This window comes from Carya illinoinensis, chromosome 16 (genome assembly GCF_018687715.1).
Source record: "Carya illinoinensis cultivar Pawnee chromosome 16, C.illinoinensisPawnee_v1, whole genome shotgun sequence".
In the NCBI taxonomy this organism is placed as follows: domain Eukaryota; kingdom Viridiplantae; phylum Streptophyta; class Magnoliopsida; order Fagales; family Juglandaceae; genus Carya; species Carya illinoinensis.
Window position 1 is genome coordinate 30546172 of NC_056767.1, and position 24759 is coordinate 30570930.

The 24759-nt window shown below is 38.0% G+C and overlaps 1 protein-coding gene across 1 annotated transcript; it reads right to left on the reverse strand.

Annotated features, from left to right (window-relative positions):
* Positions 1-6350: 6350 nt before the first annotated feature.
* On the reverse strand, positions 6351-20081 carry LOC122299397 (glutamine--fructose-6-phosphate aminotransferase [isomerizing] 2). Its single transcript, XM_043109652.1, has 11 exons — positions 19714-20081; positions 18013-18185; positions 17198-17306; positions 15967-16112; positions 9426-9590; positions 8488-8848; positions 8155-8405; positions 7953-8067; positions 7601-7856; positions 7356-7524; positions 6351-6742 (listed from the first exon to the last, which is right to left on the reverse strand). The coding sequence occupies exons 1-11, from the start codon at positions 19958-19960 to the stop codon at positions 6659-6661; spliced, it is 2076 nt and encodes a 691-aa protein (XP_042965586.1). The 5' UTR covers positions 19961-20081; the 3' UTR covers positions 6351-6658.
* Positions 20082-24759: the final 4678 nt, after the last annotated feature.

Genomic DNA, 24759 nt, shown 5'->3' on the forward strand with positions numbered 1-24759 from the left:
CCATGCTTCAGCAAAACCCATCTTTCTCAACACAGCTTCCAAGAAGTCCCACTCTATACGGTCATAGGCCTTGCTCATGTCTAGTTTCAAGGCCATATATCCCTCTTTCTTGCTTCTCATCCTGTACTTCATTGAATGCATGGCCTCATATGCCACTATAATGTTATCTGAAATCAAACGCCCTGGGACAAAAGCACTCTGTGCTGGTGAGATTATGGATGGCAGGAAAGCTTTTAACCTGTTAGCTAAAACCTTGGCAACAATTTTGTAAAGAACATTGCACAGGCTTATGGGCCTGTACTCGGTGACTAATTCTGGGCATTTCTTCTTGGGAATTAAGACTATGTGCGTGTCATTTACCTCACCTATTCCTGTCCTGGTTGAGAAAAAATGCTTCACTGCTGAGAATAACTTGTCTCCCACTACTGCCCAGTTGTCCTGATAGAATCCAGCAGAAAAACCATCTGGCACTGGAGAGCTCAGAGGTTGCATCTCAAAAACTGCATTCTTAACCTCCTCAAAGGTGCACTCCACTAGTAAATTCCTGTTCATCTCAGAGTTCACCATGGGCTCAACAGCTTGAAGAGCCTCATCAATTCCTCTCGGGTGAGAGGAACTAAAAAGGTCCTGATAGTACCTCTGGAAAAAAGAGCATATACTTCTATGATCCCTGGCATACTCTCCTCTCTCATTCTTCACCACTTTAATGGTATTATTTTGCCTTCTTTGGGATGCACATTTGTGGAAATATTTAGAGTTCTTGTCCCCTTCCTTTAGCCAGAGTTGCTTGGACCTTTGTCTCCATTTGATTTCATCTTCTGCCAGCATTGCATCCACTTCCCTTTGCAAATTCCTTATAGAGTCATTAAGGTCTCCTTGGTTTGATTCCTGCAACTGTCGAATTCTGTCACTCTTCTGCCTGATTAATGTGGTTTGGCTGACTGTATCAATTCTCCTCCATCTTCCCAGGTGGAGTTTGCAGTTTGCAAGGCCATAGTTGATGGATCTGAGTGAATGACCCCTGTGGGAAGCTTCCAACCAGGCTCTTTTTATTGTGTCCTTGCAGCCTTCTCTTTTGGACCAGGAAGCTTCATACCTGAAAAGCTTGTGACCCTTCCTCGACATACCTGTTCCATTGTCACATACAAGGAGCAAAGGAGAGTGGTCAGAGTTTAGGACAGGAAGGACATGCACTTCCCAGTTGCTGTAGAGTAATGGCCAAGTTGCATTTCCCACTGCTCTATCTAACCTCTCTTTAGTGAAGTTGCCACCATCTCTTTTATTGCTCCAAGTGTACTTTGAGCCTCTATAACCCAAGTCACTAAGGTCACATGCATCAAGTGCTTCCCTAAACCTCTCCATCTGAGAGAAAGGCCTAGAGGCAGCACCTGACTTCTCAGCCAAACTAAGGATTTCATTGAAATCCCCCATGCAAAGCCATGGGGTGGGGTTCTCGGGCTTCAACATCCTTAATAGTTGCCAACTTCCTTTCCTTTTCTCCACTACTGGGTGCCCATAAAAACCTGAGAGGAGCCACGGCTGCCCTCCATGCTCAGATGTTACAGTTATTGCAATATGACTCCTGGAGTAAGACTGTAGCTGAGCCTTCACCTCATTTTTCCATAACATTGCCAAACCACCACCTTTCCCAATACTGTCAACCACAAAACTCTGATCAAAACCAAGTTTGTTCCTAGTCTGTTCCATCCTCTCCCTCCTGCTTTTAGTTTCTGATAGGAACACTACTAGGGGGCACTTTTGCTTCACCAATGAGTGAAGCTCACGAACTGTCCGAGGGTTCCCAAGCCCTCGGCAGTTCCAGCTTAGAATTTTCATGAGGGTGGGCAGGGCTGCATAGCAGCCACTGCCCCTGCACTAACTACCTCTCCCCCTTCCTCATCAGCTAACCTTAGTTTTTTCCTAACACCAGATCCTGTCTCAATCAGGGCCTTCCTTTTCTGGGCTTTGTCAATTTGCTCAAGGCACATCAGCCCATCCTTAAGATGCTCCATGTTGTTCTTTGGGCCCACTCGGGCTCTCAGTTTCCATCTCCTGTTGGTGGGTGACCTTTTGCACCCCACAGGACTCTTCTTGCTTTTCTGCCCCCTAGGAGAATTTACCTTTCCTTTTGCAGGAGAGGATTGCTTTGGGGATTTGGCCTTAACTTTAAGGCTTTGCTCGACCAACCTGTAAGAGTTTTTCACAGAAAAAGGAAGTTTTTGGCTCTTGTGACCTGACTTGTGACCTGCTGTCCCATGATGGGACAGAAATACACCACTTTGCACCTCTTGGTTCCCCCTGTCCTTGGTAGCCTCTGAACTGTGTAGCAGGCTGCAGGCCTGTGCAGGAGGGGAATTGATATGCTCACTGGACAAAAGATTGGACTGTAGGATATTGTCTGGTGGTTCCTGCCAGGTGATCTCCTCCTCTGGTGGTGGCTGAAGCTTGCCATTGCAACCCTGTGGAGTTCCTCCCTCGTGTCTATGACCTTGTGATGGAGACTCCTGTGAAGGGGAAGAAGGTGACCCCCCATACTTCTTCACCAGGTGATGATGATGGGCAGGAGATGCCCTCAGCCAAGGTCCAAACTGCTCTTGGGGTTGAGATGCCAAGTTGAAGTTAGGACACTTGCCGTTTGGATGCTTCAACAAACCACACTTATAACACATCGTGGGAAGACGTTCATATTTGAAATAAGCCCAGCATTGTTTGCCTTCCAGATTGATCATTCTGCCTCTCTTGAGAGGATTAATAATGCTTATCTCTACCCTTATTCTAAGGAAGCTCCCCCATCCATATCCCTGGTCATCCACTTCTACTAGATGCACCCTGCCTATAGTTTCGCCTACTTTCCTCCCCACCATCTCGTTCATCCCTGCAAACGGGAGGTTATGTATTTGTACCCAAAAAATTTCTGTGTCGAACTGTACCTCATTTGGGGTCAACACACCTTCAAACTCCTTGAGACTAACCAGGTGGCGATCAAAGGACCAGGGTCTTCCCTGGAGAACCTTCTCCTTATCTATAATAAGTTGGAACTCGAGCAGAAACTTGTTGGGTCCTAAGTCCCTGTATGATATCCATCCATCTGTGTTCCATACTTTGGACATAGTGGACTTAAATGCCTCCCTGTTAGCATAACGGTCATTGAGGACCATAGCCAGGAGACAATGGTGTCCTCTGAGCTTGGTAGCTGTGACTGCATCTTCTGGAAGTTGGAGCTCTTGTTGCTCTTCTTCAGTAAGGTTAAGACTACACCACCTCTGTGAGATGTCATCCTCCATTGTTCAGACAGAACTCTACAAGCTTACGCCTAAGAGACACCAGCTTAGTCTCAGGACTAAGCAGAAAACCTCTACCTTCCACAGGAGAGGACCTTATTTCAGCCCCAAGTTTGTATTGTAATTTTTCAGCTTCGGTCACTCCTTGATGTGGCATGCTTCTTAAACACTAGATGAAGCAACAAGATAGATGAAATAATATCACCTTTGAACTGACATAAGTCTTCTTTAGCATTGTGATATTTTGGTTGAGACTGGCCAATAGCATCCATGGTTGTCCTAGCTGAACATAACAAAAAATGGGTGACCACGTAACTTTTCCAAATAGGTAATGAAGTTCTTAAGGCCTACAAGCTTCAAAGGGTTGTAAATTAAGGTAGAATTAAATAGCAGAGAAAAGCGTAAGTGTAAAAAAGGCAAATTAAAAACAGGAAACATTTGTAAGTGGAAAAAAGGCAAATTTGAAGTCTCTGTTTGAAATAGGTAAACATTTGAAATAGGAAAAAAGGCAAATAGGTAATGAAGTATTGGCAAGTTTGAAGTCTCTATTTCCAGCAAATATTTGTAAATGGAAAAAAGGCAAATTAAAAACAGGAAAGAAGCATCAAGTGTACCAAAAAGGAAGGATATCAAATCACGTCGTCTGTTGAATGTGAGCGTGTTTGGAACTAAGGGTATCAAATCATGTTAATGGATTATGTTTATGTCATGTCAAAATATGTATATTATATTATATAGATTAACTATAACACACTCTATTAAATTTATTATGTCAAAATCTTAAACTCTAATACGACCCATTAACATAATGAGTCGTGTCGTGTCAATCCGTTTTGACTTAATAGTGAATATTACAAAATAGATTAACATGACACTATATAACTCGTTTCAAACTGTTTATATAAATAGGTTGAATAAGCTTGAAATTAACCCGTTTGACCTGATTAAATTTAGCATAATTTTATCTAAATGTTAAAATCACAATAATTATAAAAATTATAAAATTAACTATAAGTCCAAATTAATAATTCAAACAATAAAAATATTGAAATAATTTTAATTTCAAGTATAAGGATATAATTGTAATTTTAACTTTCTTAACGTGTCATAACTAGTTAATCCGTTATCAACCTGTTAAATAATCGTGTCTTAACGGGTCAACCTGTATTGACTTGAACCCGTTAAGACTAAACTTTAACCCGTTATTTTCGTGTCGTGTTCGTGTTGGGTTAACAAGTCATATAATATATTGCCACCCCTAAATTTTACTCACTAATTATAGCTAAAAAATGTTTTCTCAATTTTTCTTTATTTGTTTAGTGAAAATTAAACTTCTTAAAGAAACATGAATTTGAAAAAAAATAAATAAAGAATAATATTATAATAACGATATTTAACGATGGTTATCATTATCAAATATTGTTCTCAAATAGGACTATGATATCTTTACTCTTTAAAAAAAAACCACGACTTCCAAATTTATTCACGTGGACTCGGGTTGGTTTGAATGTCTAAATTCAAATTATCACATCGTATTTTATATAATTATTATAATTATTATAAATTTCTATACAAAATATAATAAATAATTTCATTTTTTCAAATCTTAAAGTAAAATTAATATTAAAAAATTATATTATAATAACATTTTATTCAATTTTCAATAAAACATCTCATCTCATATGAACTGTGTAACCAAACGATGTCTCAATTATTTCTCAAGACATTATTTCTTGACATTTTCCAAATAGAAAATAAAATGGTAAGATGAATTACTTTTATACCTCTCTCCTATGCCCCTTTTAGCTCCCTCGTCTTTTAGACTGCTTTTTCTTTAATTTATTTTTTATAAATAAAAAAAATTTAAAAAAAAAAAGGAAGAAGAAGAGAAAGTAGGACTTATTGTGTCTACAGCACCCCGACCTACACACTGATGTAGAGAAACTATAATAGCGAGAAATATTAAATACAGTCACTTTTACATACTCATTGCGCACTCTATTAATACGATTGGTTGAATTAATTTTTTTTTAATTGAAGATTTTAATATGCTAGCTTCTATTTCAATAAGAGACCATTTATTTGTAAAAATCTATGTTTTCCCCTAAGCCAGAAAAATTGTGTTTGGTTAGTATGGTTACCCGATTAAAATTCTAGCCAAACAATAGTTAATCAATCCAACGATTTTTTCATAAGAAAATTTTTATTACGATTTTTGCGCCATCATTTTACTTGTAAATAAAACTTAAATCTTAGACCAATGAGAGCATACCCTCAAGACTATAAACTTTTCATTAATGAGTCGTGATCTTATTTATACTTAACAATTTAAATCTTGAGTTTTGCTACATACAAGTACAGTCACGTATTAATCTGTGTACCAATATTAATTTATTCATACTTAAAATTTAAATTAACACTGTTTTCAATAAAATCTACTTTTTGATCAATCACATTACATTGGTACACAGATTAGTGCATAATTGTACTTCCAACTATATTTTTCCTTAAATCTTAGACCGGGACAACATACTCCAAGACAAATTATTTGTCAATCAAAATTTTTTTATCTAATTATTACCTAATCATTATTTAAATACAAAAATCAATACAACTTTTATAAACTATTGAACAAAAAATAATCTTAAAAAATTATATTGAAACAACAATTTAACTTTACCTATCCACTTTCCCAAACTCCAATATAATACTTGTTTTAAAAAAGATTTTTATTCAAATATTTCCCTCTCATTTCCTAAAACTTAATTCCAAACAAATTCTCCTAATTCCCAAATATTTCCAATCATTTTTGGTAATCAAACATGCTCTTAATTGTCTTACTGTGGCTGTAAGCTTGTAAATGAACCAATTCATACGGTACAGTTGCTTGCCCGATAAATTCGAACCAAGCTCGACTCGTGAAAAAAATCCTAACTCAACTCGTTAGCTCGACTTAATTAATGCTTGTCCGTATTGAATAAAAATATTGACTCGACTTGGATTGATTACAACACTATCCCTACTACGGGTTTCTCAAGGGCTGTCTGTTAGGGTATCAACCAGGGATGCTAGGTGAAAGGAGAATAATATTATTTAAGTAGAAAACATAATGGAAGCAAAACTTTTTAAACATGCGCACAAGGCACATGCCACAAAGCTTCACAAAAGAAACGAGTCGGGGGAGTCAGCAATATTCCTAGTTTGTGATCATTTACAATGCTCTAGTACGACCCCAGCATAAATACCAGAAACCACATCTGAGGAGGTCATAGAGTCAAAGAATATATGTATATATCTATAATCAGCTGAGATCCTGAATATTCTCATTAAGGGTAGCAACCAAAGAGGCAATATGTTTGTCACTTGTCAGTAGAAGTTTACTGGGTTGTCACACTCTTGGCGAGATTCCGAGGCTGATCAACGTTGAAACCCCTCAAAACCGTGAGATGATAAGCCAGCAACTGCATCCAAAAGGCAGAGATCGGAATTAATTACACACACATATATATACACAATGACAAAAAATAAAATCTGGGAAGTCAAAGAACGTTGAAATATCCAGAAATTGTGATTGGAAAAGTAGTTATTGAATTCCGCATTTTCTTGCTTCTGCTGTATCTATTGGAGATAACTTGGTATTTTAAATCCAAATATAAGCTTCCTTTAGATTGAGAAACGTCTATTTCAAAAGATGTAAATGCATTGGGGCTACTAATTCCATGCAATGTGTACCGAGTCATTTTTAGGATATTGCAACCTAATACATTTTTTTATAGGTACTTCAACCTAATACATTTACAAACAGATGCAGGACACCGACTCATCTAGGGAATACGAACAGAGTATGCCATGGCCCCAGCACCCAGAACACACACAGCCACTCCAAACATGGTTTTTGAACTACATCTTTGTATATGCAGGTGAATGTAACTGTTAATGGTAGCACCCGAACATAAAATGGCCAGGACCAAGTCTTTATGACATCAGTTGAAATTAAACACTTGATTCAGGTTGCACCAGTTACAGTTGGTCAAGATAAATCACGCATGTAATGATAAATTGCAGGAAATATACCTGTAACGGAATTATATTAACTACAGGTTGAAGACAATCCTCAACCTGGGGAACCTCTATTATTCGACAAGATCCCCCGAGGCATACAGCATTAGCATCTCCTTTTGAACACATCACTATTAGGCGACCTTTACGGGCATGAAGTTGCTGAATGACAGACTGCTGCTTGCTGTTAGCAAAAGAAAGATGTCAGTAAACTAAGAATTTTAGATGACAAAGATACTCCTAAATAAGATAGAAGTGACCTGAAGCAAGCATCACGGGTGGCAATCACAACAATAGGGAGATTTTCATCAACTAAAGCCAAAGGACCGTGTTTCATTTCACCAGCAAGTATTCCTTCACTATGCATAAGTGCCACTTCCTTCACTTTCAAAGCACCCTCCAGAGCTGTTGCATAATTGTAGCCTCTCCCAAACACAAGGAGTGACTGCTCAGCAACCAATAGTTTTGCAAGATCCTTCATTTCTTGGTCAAGCTTCAACACCTCTCTGACATTGTCTGCAAAAACAGGAGAAAGAAAAAGAATCACCTAAATTTCTTTGAAAACACACTACATGCCAGAGAAATGTTGAGGAGAGAAGCCTAAAAACTTACTTGGCAAGTCAAATAGGCCATCTATTACAGCCTCTCTTCTTGCTTGATTGGAAATTGTATCACCTCCGATCGCTAGTGCTAACATGGCCATCACTACTATTTGACTTGTGTATGCCTATTAAATATAGTAATGGCATATAAAACCAACACCACTAAAGCAAACAAAACAAGGATTGCATAATTGTAATATTTAGTTATTTACCTTGGTACTGGCCACGCCAATCTCACAACCAGCATTTATATGAATGCCACAATGTGTATGCCTGGCTATTGCACTACCAACAGTGTTGGTTATGCCAACACATAATGCACCATTTTCTAAAGCATATTCCAATGCAAGCAAAGTATCTGCAGTTTCGCCAGATTGACTAACAAAAACAGCTGTATCTTCTCTGTAAATTGGTCCTTGTCTATCCAAGAGATCACTAGCAATTTCCATCGTAACAGGGACACCTGTACGGTTCATAAACAAGGGGACAAAATCAGAAAAAATGGTTATCTGGAAAATAATACAGAAAGTACACAGAATACTTGCCAGAAAGTTCTTCCAAGATGGGTCTTGCAGCTAAAGCAGCATTGTAGCTTGTTCCACAACCAATAAAAACAATCCGCCTACTTCGCCTAATTGTTTTAAGGTGATCCTTCAGCCCACCCAAAAGTACAGTCTTGGCTTTGCAGGAGCCTCCACGTATAAGCCTCCCCCTCATCGTGGTTTTTAAAGATTCCGGTTGTTCATGAATTTCTTTCTGCATATAATGCTCATAATTTCCTTTATTTATTTGCTCAACCTCCATCTCAAGAACAGATAATGCACGTTGAACTGAAGCAGGCCTAGAAAGGGAACGGCCATGTTTTCCCTTGTCATTATCGAACTTGAGTATTGATACTCCTCCATCCTGAAGCAGCCACCATCATATGTACAACTTGGTGTTATAGACTTTATGCCATCTTATCATATGTACAACTTGGTGTTATAGACTTTATGCCATCTTATGTTATAACATCGACATCAATGAAATAAGTGACAGAATAAGCATCATAACATCTTTAAGCAACAGAAATGGTATACCCCAGAACTTTGGGGTCTTTTTCCTTCTAAGCTCTAACCAGAATATATCTGAAGTGTTTTCAGAAGTGCAATTCAACTGCCGGAGAGAAAAAGTTTCCATTAAGTATAAAATTCATAGAAAAGTATGGGAAAGCTACCATGAACCTGTTTGTGTGGTAAGGAGCCTCTGTCTGGGGTGTGTACCAGATTCCTTGAAAAGCATAGGGGAATGTTCTGTAATAGAACAACTTCCCACCAGTAGTACATCATGCTTCTATCCTAGTCAAAGCTTCCAGGGCTAACAAAATTCCCCTCCTATATTCATTTCAACAGTGGCCAACTCCAAAAGATAGGTGGAAAAACTTGTACCGTTCATATACCAACGAAAACAAAAAAAAAATAAAAAAGAATTTGAAATCAAATACCTTGAGATGAACAACTTCACCATCCTCAATTACCAAAACTTTCTTTGTGTGTTCAACTAGAGCATTGGCATCACTGGATAAGAAAAGTTCTTTGGGGAAATCATTCTTTGACAGGAATTTTTCATCATGAAATGCTGATCCATTGCTCCCGCCTTCCATTAATTCCTGAGACAATAGAAGTGAGGGACAATCAGAGAAAAATAAATTAAATCAGACAGAAGAAATATCACATTATACACATGCACAAAAGTGGATGTTGTTGGAGGCAGTTTTCCATTCAGTTCTTATGAAACCATTTTAGGACGTTTGGATGCTAAGGTGAGCCTACCGTACAAAAATATTTGAGATAGGCTGAGATCACATCAACACCCAAATGGGCCCTAGTCTTTAATCCCCTCTCCCTTCCCCCCAAAATGAGTGTTCTCTATTTTCAAAACATCTTCCATTTAATTAGCCATTCCTTTTGCACATAAAGCACGAATCCATTATGAAGAAATCACGCCTCCTCAACTTGTCTATGGTTAGAATTTTCCCGTGTGAGTCCAGCCAGCCAAAGAAAGCAACTTTTAGGGGCAAAGACTTTGCTCTTCCAAACGCGCTTCCAAGGGAAAACCATAGAAGAGTGGATACATAGCATTATATAAAGATCTGACTGAGAAATTCTTGTTCCCGGGATGCATCCACAGCAGTTTGTCCTGCACACCACACTCCAAATTCAATGCATACAAAGTGCTGTAGAGATAAGAAATATCTCCCACTTCCCAATCTTGAACTGCTCTGATAAATGACACATTCCACTGCAGCAGGCCATTTGAAGGGTCCATATAACCAGCAATAGAAGTTTCCTTATGCAATGTAATTCTGAAAATACAAGGAAAACCCTCCTTTAAAGCAACATCACTGCACAAAACATCAACCTAGAAGCTGACCCTAGTTCCACGCCCCGCCAAAAATCTGAAATTATGAATGAAATCCTCCTAGCCCTTCTTAATAAATTTCCATACTCTCACACCATGCGATCCACGCACTTCATTAGAGATCCAACCTCCCCAAATACTTTCGAATTTGGGGTCAACCACGGTCCTCCATAAAGACTTGCTTTCTTGATGGGACTGCCACAACCATTTCCCAAGTAAGGCCTTATTGCAAATACTTAGCTTTCAAATCCCCAAACCTCCACAAGATAGTAGAGCACAAATCTTGTTCCATTTAATCAAATGTAACTTTTTCTCATCCCCCAATCCACCCCATAAGAAAGCACGGAAGATTCTTTCCATCCTATTCGCCACACCAGCCGAAATCAGGAATAATGAAAGAAAGTATGTAGGGAGATTAAATAACATACTCTTAATAAGAGTGATTCTTCCCCCTTTAGATGGATATATCATTTTCCAACCAGCCAATCTATTCTCAATTTTTTTTATAACACTATCCCATATTATTTTGGATTTATGAGGGGTCCCCAATGGAAGACCAAGGTACTCCATAGGCAAAGAAGAAACCTTACAGCCTAAAATTTCAACCCAAACCCCAACTACTTCAGACCAGTAATATTAAAAAAAAAAAAAACAAAACCTTTACCCAACAACAGTAATGTCTTACCATGGTTAGAGGTTTTTGCTTAATGCTATTTCCTCTCTCACTCTCTCTCTTTTTCCCTCCCACTTTGGTTAAGAGGTTTTTGCTGGATATGATGCCTAATCTTCCTGTTGTGTATCATCTTCCTTAGATTGGGTGTATTTTTTTGTTTCTTAGTTGTTTTTTAGCGATGATAGAAGTTTACATATAGAATCCGAGGTTTTTGCTTTAAGGAGAAAAGGAGGTAATATGTTCTGTATTACAGAAAAGGGAAGAAAACATACTATGTCTTTATATCTATTTGGTGGAATGGTGGTTTGGTTTGCTAAGGAGATAGAGGTTTGTTGGAAGAATCTTGGTAAGATGGTTGATTATCAGACTAGAAGGGAGGGAGACAAAATTTTTATGTTGCAGGGGGCCCATAATCAGTCTGGTAGGTTTCTAAAGATGCTAGAATATGGCAAAGGTTCAGGTAAAGGAATTTTAGTCATTCCTGAAGGGAGGAGAGGATGCGAATGGAGGGCTGGTTTTTTTTTTTTTTTTTTATAGGTAAACGGTAATAATAATACGAATAGGCAAAGCCCAAGTATACAAGATGTAATACAAGAGATAAGACCTATCTAGTTCGCTAAAGAAGAAAGAAGAAACTCGTGTACATTTTGGCCATTAAAATCTAAAGCAATGGCCCAAATAAAGAAAGTGGTGAAAAAAAGAGAGTGAAGCTCCTCTATTGTCCGCTCCTTATCCTCAAAGGTCCTTTCATTGCGCTCTCGCTAGATGTGCCACATGATGCATATAGGGACCATCTTCCACATAGCTCTAATCTGTGGTAGTCCTCCTGGTATCCCCCAACAAGCCAAAACATCAATTACCCTAGCAGGCATCACCTAGTTTAACCCAATTCTGCTGAACACTTCACACCACAGAGTTCTAGTTGTCTCACAATATAACAAAAGATGATCAACTGATTCACCGGCTCTCTTACACATATAGCACTAGTCCGCAATAATTATCTAATGCTTTCGCAGGTTATCGGTAGTCAAAATCTTACCCAAGGCTGCCGTCCAGGTGAAAAAAAGTGCTTTGGGAGGTGCCTTATTCCTCCATAATTTTTTCCAAGGGAAGTGAGAGTTTGGTGTGGTTGAAAGAATCTTGTAGAAGGAGCTTACCGAGAAAATTCCTTTACTTGCAGGTGTCCACCACAACTTATCTTCCCGCAAGCCATTCAGCTTCAAAGAGTACAGTAGGCTGAAGAAAACCTCAAAACTATCAACTTCCCAATCTTGGGCTGCTCTACTAAAGATAATGTTCCAAAGGATTTGGTCCCCTGAACGAATAAAAAGGTCCGCCACCGAAGCATCTGGCTCACAAGCCATTCGGAACACAGCTGGAAAAGTCTTCTTCAATGCCTCCTCCCCACACCAGATGTCCCTCCAGAAATTTATACAAGTCCCATCCCCCACCAGGAATCTAGTGTGATTAGCAAATACACCCCACCCTTGTCTAATATGTTTCCAAATTCCCACCCCATGAGGCTCAGTCCCCTTTCTAGTACACCAACCCCCCCATGATCTACCATACCTGCAGTCAACTACTAGTTTCCATAGTACTTCTGGTTCCATATTGTATCTCCAAAGCCATTTCCCAAGAAGTGCCCGGTTAAACGTTCTTAAATTCTTTATCCCCATCCCACCTGATTGTAATGGTCTGGGCTGGGTTTTATAATGGGTTTGGCCAAAAGATGGGAGCCCAAGAAAATAAAGAGTCTGGAGGAGAAGAAGGGTGGGTCAAGTGAGGAAGGTTGTGGTAGTGGGCTGGGTAGAGACCCATTAAAGAGATCTGTTTGTTGGAGGCCCAAGGATAGCAGCGTGGCTCTTTTGGGCCTGAGAGGAGAATTGAAGTGTCGGCCCAACCCATCATTGACGTTGTTGGTTCGTTTGACATTACAGAGGGGTGTGACGGAGGGAGACGATCCTAATGGTGGCTGCCGATGACTAAGGGCTCAAAGGAGAGGGTAGTTCCGAGATCTATCGGCCTGATAGAGGAGAAGGATGCTAGATTCAGTTGTTCGACGGCGCCGTTGGTGGTCTTGTCTGCACAGAAAGGAGAGACGATGGGAGGCGAGTAGGGTGGGTGATCCCTGGCGATGATAAACTCAACAGTGACGTCATCTCAGAATTGTTCAAAGGGTGTGGAATCCAACAGTTTGCAAGATAGACTGAGATCGAAGCTTTGTGTGGTTTCTTCATCATAGAGTGGTTCGTTGGTGGAGGAAACTTGTTTAGTTTGACCCTCGAGGGTGGGAAGCCATATGGAGACTAAGTTTGTGCTCTCACCCTTGGTCTCAGATTGGAATAATGAAGGGTCAAGTAAGGAGCAGGGCAGGAATAAAGAAGTTCTGTCTATTAAAAAATTTCAAGTAAGGGAGGGGAAGTAAGGGAGGAAAGGAGTAAAGATGTTGGATGAGGTAGTTGTGAATGAGGAGGGGGTGGAGAATCAGGTTATTGATGTAGTTGGTTTGTTGGAGAATGGAGATACTTTTTCTGAGAATAACTTTGTTGAGTTGCAAAGGGGTCCTATTTTCTGTTCAAAGGATGAGGAGGGTGAATTTGGAGTTTCATGTGATCCAGCAAAGGAATTTTCTCCAGTTCCTCTATGTTCTGTTTTCCCTCATACTGAGTGGAATTCAAAATCTTCAGATTGGGTGTTGAGAAAGGTGGACGAGATTAAGGAGTGTGTGGGTGTGTCTTGTGATGGTTTTGAGGAACAATTTAGAGCTCTATTGATTGCAATTGAGGCTGGTCAGCCTTCATTGGCCAAATCTGTCTTAAAGAAGGAGAGGGGATTTAAAAGGTTTTTGTGCTCGGTAAACTATGATGGGAAGGGAGGAAGCGTAGTTAAGAATAAGGGAAAGGAAAGGGTCATGATAGATTCCAGATGAAGCCAAAGATTATTTCTTAGAATGTTAGAGGTCTTAATGACCTTCGAAAGCATCTTCGGGTGAAAAATTGGTTTCGAAAATGGAGGGTGGATGTGATTTGTCTTCAAGAAACTAAATTGAAATTTGTGAATCAAGCTATTGTTCAGAGTTTGTGGAATTGTAGTAGTGTGGGTTGGGTAGGGTCGGTGTCTAATGGGGCTTTGGGTGAAATTATAAGAATGTGGAATAGGAGGGTGATGGAGTTAAGGGATCATTTTGTGGGGGGGAATTCTTGGTGGCATGTCATTTTAAGAATATTGAGGATGGGTTTGAACGGGCGTTTGTTGAAGTGTATGGCTCTAATGTGGATGGTGGGAGTTTATTATGGGATGAAATGTCGGGTGTTTGTGGTGGAATTTACCTTGGTGTTTTGGTAGGGATTTTAATCTCACTTGTTTCCCTGGTGAGATATCGGGGGAATCATATTTTTCATTTGCAATGTCTACTTTTTCAGATTTAATTTTTGAATTAAATTTGATTGATTCACCTTGGGTGGGAAGTGAGAATACTTGGTCTAATGGTAGGTCATTTTCAAGGCTGGATCAGTTTCTGGTTTCGCCTGCTTGGGAGGCTCATTTTTCTGGTTTGAGTAAAAGATTATTGCCGAATTTGTGTTCTAATCATTATCCTATCATGTTGGATTGGGGTGGAATTAAGGTGAGAGAAGGTATTTTAAATTTGAAAACATGTGGCTGAAGGATGAGGAATTCGTGGACAGGATGAGAAGTTGGTGGACTTCCTATAATTTTTCTGGCACTCCTAGTTTTGTCTTGGCTGGAAAATTGAAATCACTTAAGAAAGATATAAAGAGATGGAATAAAGAGAAGTTTGGGACTTTGGATAGCAAGAGAAAGCTTCTTTCGGAAGAGTTGAGAGGTTTGGATGAGAAGGAGGCGCAAGGGGTGATATCAGGGGAGGACAGAATAAGAAAAATAGGGGTGGTTTCTGAACTGGAAAATATAGTGTTAATGGAGGAAATTTTGTGGAGGCAAATATCTAGGGTGCTGTGGTTGAAGGAAAGAGATAGGTGCACTAAATTATTTCATCAAATGGTGAACTCTCATAGAAGAAATAATGTGATTGAGGTTCTTCGAGATGGGGACATGCTTATCATGGATCAAGAAGACATTAAGGCCTCCTCTATTTTCGTAGATGAGATGAGTTGAGTTGAGATTAAAGTTAAAAGTTAAATAAAATATTGTTAGAATATATATTTTTAATATTATTTTTGTTTTGGGATTTGAAAAAGTTGAATTGTTTATTTTATTTTGTGTGGGAACTTGAGAAAGTTGTAATGATTAGATGAGATGAGTTGATAGGAGTTGTATAAGGCTATGCCATGCCAAACATCTAATGCTTTTCCTTGAAAGTGCATTTGGAGCAAGGTGCCTCTCAAGTTTGCTTTTTTTGATTGGTTCAGGAAATCCTAATGGATAATTTGAGAAAACGCGGTCTCATCATTATGGATTGATGCTTTATGTGTAAAAGAAATGGAAAATCTAACGTGAAGTGATTAAGGTTCTGTGGGATGAGATCTTTAATAGGAGTGAAATTGCCTGGGTGATGCCTATGAGGGTGGTGGATCTTCTAGCTTGTTGGAGAGGTATCCAGGGTAATCACCGAATTGCTGCCTTTTGGACGATGGTTCAACTATGCCTTATGTGGTGTATTTAGCTTGAGAGGAACAACTGTATTTTTTGAAGATAGAAAACGCTCGTTGGGAGAGATTAGATATCTTTTCTTCCATGCATTATCACTTTGGGCATCTGCTGTTGTACTTGATGGGCCTGTTTTAATGATTTCATTGTTATTTTTTCTAGTTCTTAGCTGGTAATTAGGTGTTCTCTCTTGTATACTCCTTGTACTTGGGTTATGCCTAATTACTTGGTTTAATAAATTTCTTTTTACCTATTAAAAAAAAAAGTATAATTATGCATGAATGTTTCCAAGGTACAGCCTAAAGTTAAGTTATGTATAACTTACCTTGACGCCTAGGAGCAATGGGCTGCCGCGTTTGCAAGCAATCAATTCATTTGGATAATGCCGACTTTTGAAAATAAGTGCATAGGCTCCTTCAAGATGCCTCATAACTTCAAGCACCACTTGACTAAATGTAACAGTCTGGTCATCTGCAACATAAATAACAAAATGCTCTAAGCTATTGTCATCTGTAATTTTGCTTCAAATTTTATATGAAATGGCTGAAAAAAGACACCAATAACATCAGTGCACTATGTTTTGAGCAATGACAGTACAAGAAAAACACCATACTTGGTTCATCCACTACAGCCAAAAAAATAAAAATTCTTTGATAAGTAGCATCCAAGAGAAAAAGTTTGGTGCTCTTGTTCAAAACTAGAGCCTTCAATAGGTCTGAGTGGCTACTAAGGGTTAGTCAAGCCAAGCACAGAGTACTTGACTATACGTATTCCATCAGCCAAAGGCACTTTTTCTTTTTACGTATTTAAATCTCCCTTCAAAAAGTTTTTGTTTTTTTACTAGTAAAATAACATTTTATTAAAAGTAGAGGATAGGCATAGCCCAAATACACAGGAGGTATGCAAACAGCATACACCTAATTACAAAATAAGGAACTAAACCCTAAACCCTTCAAAAAGTAATAATAATTTGCAGGTGCTTTGTCTGAAGAATGAGATGCCAAACTTTCATCTCCGATTTCACTATAATTAATTGGTTTGGTACAAGTAAAAACTTATTTCACTATAATTTTACACTTTAGAAGAGCTTGCATCAGCCATAAGGATGAGAGAAAGACCAGAAATTTCTAGAAGGGGCACTTGAAGACTAGCTCTATGCTGTGCATGTGCTTAAATATTATATAATATATATAAATATATTATATAATATGTAACTTATCAAAATATATATATAATATAAATTACAACTATCCATTGCTTAATGATTACATACATGGATATATACGGATGAATTCTATGATTTCCGGACATTTTTTTTACAAGTGATTTCTGGACATTAATGACATAGTAAATAGGACGATCATGCTAAAACACACATATAAATCTCGATTTGTTCCAAAGCTATTTTAATACTTCATCAGTAGCTTTGTGCTCGGGAAAAAAATTATTTTAATACATCAGCAAAGGTACATGTAATGCTAGGGTTTCTTAAAAATCCAGAAAAAATTTACGATTTTTAATTGAGAAAACTGACTCTAGTCACAAATTCAGATTACCTTCTTCATTTGCTTTGTCAAAAACGAATTTGGCAAGCTTTGGAATGACTTCTGTATCTGTTTCAGATTCAAAGGTGAACCCATGTCGGACTAGTGTCTCCTTTAAGACCTGAAGATGTAAACCATAAAAAAATAGCTCAACAAAAGCACATATATAATAAGGATACCGTTAAAATTTACATATGCAACTTGAAACACTAACTAAATATTGAATACACATCAGAAGGTCATTTATATGAACGTTGTAGTTACTATTGCACAAGCACAGATATTATCTCATCCACAACCACCATTACTGCCATTTCAACTCTCAATCATTGCTGCGCATAATTGAGCACCAATATCCTCCATGGACCACACTTGTCTGCCTCACCCACAACCCCCCAACACCTTCGACATTGTGCTCACACAAGATTGGTTAAAATTCATTACAAGGGCAATAGAAGCTATTTACCCACTTATGGGAGTATCCAATGCTAATGGCCAACAAACAAATCTAAAATTGGTGGGCTAAGTTCTAACACAGACTTGAGAAAAGCGTTTCATTTGGACCCTTGAGCAAAGAATTAGAATGTGAAATAAAAATGTGAACCTAATTAAGGATGTGTAAAATGACTTCCTATCCACATGCCATATTACTGTAACTTATATCATGCAGTTATTCTTAGAAAAAAATTCAAACTAAGACCAAGAACAGTAATAAGAAATGTTTGCCACATCTACAAAGATTATCACATTAGAGAATACATCATTGTAGAGGAACTAAAAAAATAATAAAGGAATGAAACATCTAGCTGCAGAAATCTGTAGCATACCTCATAGTTAGTAATAACTCCATTATGAACGACCAAGAACTCGTTTCCATCACCAGAGCTCTGAGGATGACTATTACGTGGAGCAGGCTCTCCATGAGTTGCCCACCGGGTGTGTGCTATGCCAGCATGAATGGAAAAAGATTCCTCCAAATTTAAATCCGTTTCAGAAACCTCTGAAAATAACAAAATTACCATTAGTTCTACCTGCTCCCCCATCATGTTCCAGCAAACATAGCAAAATCCATGATCCAAACTTGTAGAGAAATGGATGTGAAAATATAGCAACACTCACAATAGGCATGGATCAATTACAAAAATGAAGCCAAGCCACATTTTTTCCCAAAAGAAAAATTGAAAATCTAATATTAGGGAAGAACATTTCAGAAGCGAACCTGACCAATAAACATTTTTGTTATAGTTGTAAGTTGAAACGCCCCAAGGGAGGCCCAAGTCACATTTGGAACACACTCCAAAAGGATTATTCAATAGTACAAATGGAACCATATTGGAATCATTATAAATAGGAATTACTTCCTCAAGCAATATGGGATCCATACACCACCTACACGCACTATATGGGGTAGCACAATCCCCCCAAAATCTCGAGTCCTCGTCGAACCATTCTATCATAGGTAGCACGGCTCAAATCCCACATTTCTGGTTGAGATTGACTCTAATACGATTTGTAACACCCCAAGGGAGGCCCAAGTCACATATGGACCATAGCCTAGTCAATGATACGATTGGAGCACCCTTAGAATCATTAAAAAGGACAAAAACTTCTCCTTTGGGATCCCATATACCACCTAGTAACCTACACTCACTACTCATATGGGGTATCACTATATGCTACTGGTTGTTTGTTATGGACGGATCGTTGACTTTCTTATCAGTCATTTATCAAACCTATACCCCCTTTTTCACATATTTGTGCTAAATTTATAAGTATTTCAATTTCAAAATTCACAAGATGCTTGTTTTGGGAATTAAAAAAGACCCAGATAAAAAGAAGAGGGATAAAGTTGCATCGGTTCAAACCAATGTCGAACATTTTGAATAATGAAACTGAATTGGTCAGAACAAATATGGACCATATGTTGCGAAATAGAAGATGATTCCTACGTGTTTGATGTGGTGCTTATGGTTGGAAAGGAATGGGCAATACTTTGAAGATAGAGAGCGCTCGAGGGGAGAACTTAGGGAGCTTTTCTTTAGTACTTTGTGTACTTGGGCTAAGTTTCTTATATTGAATGGAGATAACCTTTCATGATTTGCTCTAGCTTATTCTAGTTCTTAGCTTGTACTCAGGTGTTTTCGCTTGTATACTTCTTGTGTACTTTGCTATGCTTTCAATAAAATCACTTCTTACTTATAAAAGTTAAAATTAAAAAAAAAAAAAAAAAAACAAATACATCACTATCTTTGATCATATATAGGAAAAAAACTTTCCATCAATTGAGATAGTACATAGACCCCTTGGTCGGTGAGAAAATGTCCCAGAAAAGCAATGAAATTGCCCGTGAACGCACATGATACACAATTGGCCCAAGAGTTCAATCCAAAAAAGAATCAAACAAACAAGCAAACATTTCCGGTTCTCTTCCTGCCCCCCGAGTTAAATCGGAAGACAAAAAGAACAAATAAATAAATGAAAACCAAAAACCAATAAAAAGAGAGAGAAATCAGAGAGAGATCAAGGACCTTGGTAGACGGATTTGACGAGCGACTCGATGTTTCCCTCGCGGCGAAAGACGAGGGGAGGAGGAGAGAAGATATAATTTTGGGACGATGATGATGAGGAATTGTCGGAGGAGGACGAGTCGATGGAGACGCCGGCGGAATCGTAGCCTCTGTACTCCAAACGCCTGAGACCGTTGAAGAGTACCTGCAGAATATAGCGCCTCTCCTTGTTCACGTTGTAATTCAAATACGCAAATATCCCACACATTGTTCCCTTCTCGAGCTTCTTCGTTTTCTTCTCTTCTGGGTGGGGTGGGTTTAAGAGAGAAATTTTATTCTGAAGCAGGAGAAATGGGGACAGAGCCGGCGGACAACTCTGACTTTTTCGCGTCTGACCTTTCGCATGTGCCGTGGCGTTACATTGATTGAAGGGGCTTTCTTGTCATTCGAGTGTGCATCAAGGTGCTGACGTGGCTGGACTTCGTTGGATGTATCAATATTAAAAAAGTCTATTTGCACTCGGGGGAGGGGAATCCCCATGTACACGTCCCTCCACGTGTACAAACAAACTCTGCATTTTATATTCACCATCTCACAGAGTCTTTACTCTCCCTCCCTTCCTACATCGCAGATTCGAATCTGCTTCTCACAGACCACAAGCAATCCCCTTCAGACAACCCGCGAAGAGCTTCTCACAGGTTCTGCTTCTCTCTCAGACGTCTTCTCAACTTCGTCTTCTCATCTTGTTCTTCTCAACTTCGTCTTCGCATTCTTCCCAACCCAAACCCCCTAACCCTAACTTTAGGTTTGAATTCTTTGGATTTTCTTGGTCGGTTTGAGAGTTAAAAAAATAGTAACTTTGGGTTTGTATCTGAACGGCTGGGTTTCTTCAGCCTTGTTTACGATGTGTGCTTCTTTCAGCTGTTTTTTCGTTGCATAGCATGAATCGGGAGAAATATTTTACATCATGTTCATGTGTGTTTTGTTGATGTTTTCAGTGAAGAATTTATCTTTGCTGGTAATTAAATTGGGCTGGGTTGGTTGTAATTGTCAGTATCCAAAAACATTTTTGGTGAAAAGTCTTTGTTTTAATTCCACAAGCTTTTTGTTTGTTTTGGTGCTTCAATACTTCATCTTGAATCGAGAAGATGCTCCAGCTCGCCTAGCTCTGTTTTTTTCTCTAAGCTGAAAATGCCGAAAGCCACGAACAGAAATAAAAATCCCTGAAATGCAAACCAAAATAATTTCTCCCATGGTGCAAAAAAAGTTCAAATCTGGGTAAATTTCAGCATTTTAAATAAACATACAATAATTAGTTTAGTATGCAAACTGAATAAAACTCGTAATTTTAGTTTGATTGAATTTGTGAACTGGTCAAACTTAAAGATGACAGGTCTAGAACTCAAAAATAAAATTTTCTTCATACGCTCTAGTATTTTATTTACAATTTCATATTCAGGAACAAAAAACTCATAGAAGTCAGATAAGATATTAGCACTTGATGATAAAAAACAGTCTGGTAAAATGGCAACAATAGTGACACGTGATGGAATTTTCTCAAACCTCTGTTGAATCTTGGAGCCCAGGAACTCTTGATATGTCAACTTAAATGCAAGAAACGCATCAGGAATTCACAAAGAATGCAAAAAATACTTAACAATACATGCTTCTCAAAGCATGAAAAGCCAGTACCTAACAGAAAAACGTGCTTAATCAACTTACCCACGACAACGAGGAGACGACGACCACCGGCGGAGCTTTGGTTTGGTTTTACGACTACCACCAGTGCAGATTCGGTGGCTTTCTTCGGCTGGGTTTGGATCCTGCTTCAGGCGATCTACTTCTCCTCAACCAAAAAAAATCTTTGCTTTCTCAATTCTTCAGTTTCCTGTTTTGGTTTTACACTTTCCCAGTTTTCCTATCATTTTGTGCTTTCACGTGTTTCTGCCTTTTTTTGTTTTAATTGACGTGGCATTAAATAAATCTGTCGATTCCCCCCCGTGTACGCATGCCGTGTGCATGTAGAAGAGCTGATCAATATTACTAGGGACAACCGTCCCATGTCCCCACCTCAGCCCCGCGGTCAGTCGATAATATTTAGGACTTTGCTACATATAGTCGTCACACGCAGTCGGCGTGCAGTCGGCTGTACGGAATGAATAAAAAAAATTATAAAATTTTTTTTTTATATTCAAGGGGACCTACATGAATTATAAAAAGTTATAAAAAGAATTTTTTTTTTCATGTAGGTCCCGTATTAATTTTTTTTTTACAGCCGACTGCACGCCGACTGCATTTCCCGACTGCAAAAAGTATTTCTCTAATATTTATATAAAAAAAATTGAAAAACCAGAAACAAAATGCGGTAATGAGAGAAATTCATCGATACAAGCTCTGCTACCAGCAGAATAATTGATTCAGAGAATAATAGACCTAATGGTGAGAAAACTAAAGCACCATGTAGATCTTTTAAAGTTGAAGAAAATATTGAAAATAGACTAAATCCTATAGAATCGATGATATTAGTGTCGGAACATCTCAGAATGTGCAAGTGGATGATGATAATATGATTAAAGAGCCAAAATAAGGGATATAGTTACTTTTCTTGAAGATTTAATGAGTTTTTATAAATAATATGGTAAAAAATACAAATTTGGAGTAATGACAAAACGGATTGAGAATGGAGAAGATGAGGTTATTACATATGTCACCCTTACTTGTGCCCATGGTGGAAAGGCCCGGATTAGGAGGTTGAATGTTGCCAACCCACGTTCAATAGGAAAGACAGAATGTAAGGCAAAAATTAATGCCTTAACGCAATATGGAAAGCTTCGGTTGATTATAGTACATAATATCCATAACCATGATCTCAGTCCAAAGAAATCCCTCTTCTTCCGATATAATAGAGAAGTCAATGATGCCATAAAAAGGATCAAAGATACGAATGATTTGGCTAGCATCCAAACGAATAAGAGTTACAGATCTCTTACTGTTGGCGCGAGTGGATTCGAGAATCTTCCATTTTTTGAAAATGATTGTTATAATTATATTGATAAGACAAAACATCTACGACTTGGCACATGTGGTACTGGAGCGCTTCGATAGTACTTTTTACGAATGAGAGCTTCTATGTACAACCGGCGGTGTGAAACTGTCGGGTAATCGGCGATTAAAAAAAAAAAGAAAAAGGAAAAGTAAGCGGGCTCAAACACTTGAATTGAGAAGAAAAATAAGATATTGGTGTTCAACTTAACTAAAACAAAATCTTTTTTATTGTTTTTACATCAAATACAATTAGAATTTTGAATCAATATATGCGAAGCATAGGACAGTCATGCATGATGGTTTTGGACATGATATCGGCAATAATCTGTGCAGTTTCCATTATTTTCTTAAAAAGTTGTCCATAATCTATAAAAATCTCTGTCTCTTTGGAGATTAAAAAATGAGTCTGAGCAGACCTCACAAGGCTAGCAATGACGTCTCCACCAATTGGGTTCTTGGCCTCTATATTGCCAGCTTCATATTGGGTGTTCTTGTTGTCAACAGGTGTAGGTGCTTCTTATTCTCTAATGGGATCTCCTGCTTTCTCTTATTAGTAACACAACTGCTTCCTTATAAAGCTAAAGCTTTTTAAGAGATTGAAAAATGGGTCTAAGCAAACCTCACAAGGCTGGCAATGGTGTCTCCACCACATGGGTTTTTGGCCTCTGTATCGCCAGCTTCATCTTGGGTGTTCTTGTTGTCAATAGGTGCTTTCTTTCTCTCTCTCTCTCAACTAAGATGGTTCTCCTCGCCACAGATCTTGAGAAAGCAGAAAGAAGAGGGAAAGGGGATTTCGGGAGAATGAACAAAATATACTTGGAGAAGGGAGAAAGGGGATTTTGGGAGAAGGCTTTTTGATGCCACGTGGGCACCATTTGTTGATATAAACTACTATGAGTAGTCAATTTTGTTCGGAGTAGGCTTGATTTCTAGTGAGGATACCAAGACATTTGTGTGGTTATTCGAGGCCTGGTTGCAGTGCATGGATGGTATTACTCCGAAAGCTATTATCACTGATCATGACAGAATAATGAAAAATACAATCGCTATTATTTTCCCAAAAATCTTGTGTTAATGATGTTGTTGAACCCAAGATTTCAATTTTTGTGTAATTATATATTTACACATGGATTTTAATGATAACAAATGAATTCAAAGAATAAAGAAGTCTCAAGCTCAAGTTGTCTACACAATGGAGTCAAGCACATCAAGGAAACAAGTATGAGCAAGAAGGGAACAAGTTTACATTAAAGTGATAGAGTAATGTTGTAAATCTCTTAAAAATTCGAAATTAGGATTAAGGCTCAAAATTAATATTTTATCATAAAGCATTAAAATACATTTTCCACATGTGTATGAATATTTGAAAATTAAATTTGAAAATTTTGGAAGATGATTGATTGTCATCTTTCACATGTGCATATCTTGATTAAAGGGTTGAACTTTGAAAATATTAAAGATGATTGATTGTCATCTTTCACATGTGCATGTTTTATTTGAATATTTTCAAAAATGATTGATGCTTTTTTTTGACTTATGCAAAAGGTAGATGTTTTTGTTTGAAATATTTGAAAAGTAAAGTGTGCTCCTTTTGTCATATGCAAAAAGTAAAAAGATTAGGTTTGAAAAATTTGAAAAGTAAAGTGTGCTCCTTTTGTCATATGCAAAAAGTAAAAGATTAGGTTTGAAATATTTGAAAAGTAAAGTGTGCTTCTTTTGTCATATGCCAAAAGTAAAAGATTAGGTTTGAAGTTTTTGAAAAATGAATGATGTTGTCTTTGAAAATTGAAAAAGAAGAACCTTTTATTTGAATTTTTTGAAAAAGTGAATGATATTGTCTTTGACATGTGAATCTTTTTAAATTTGAATATGAAGTCTCGTATGCCTATAAATAGATTATTTGAGAGTTTCACATTAAACAACATCCAGAGCATACAACATTCATTCAAATCTTTCATTCTCTCTTCTCTAAACATTGAGCCTTAATTCTTGTTCATTTTGAGAGATATAGTTTGTGCTGTA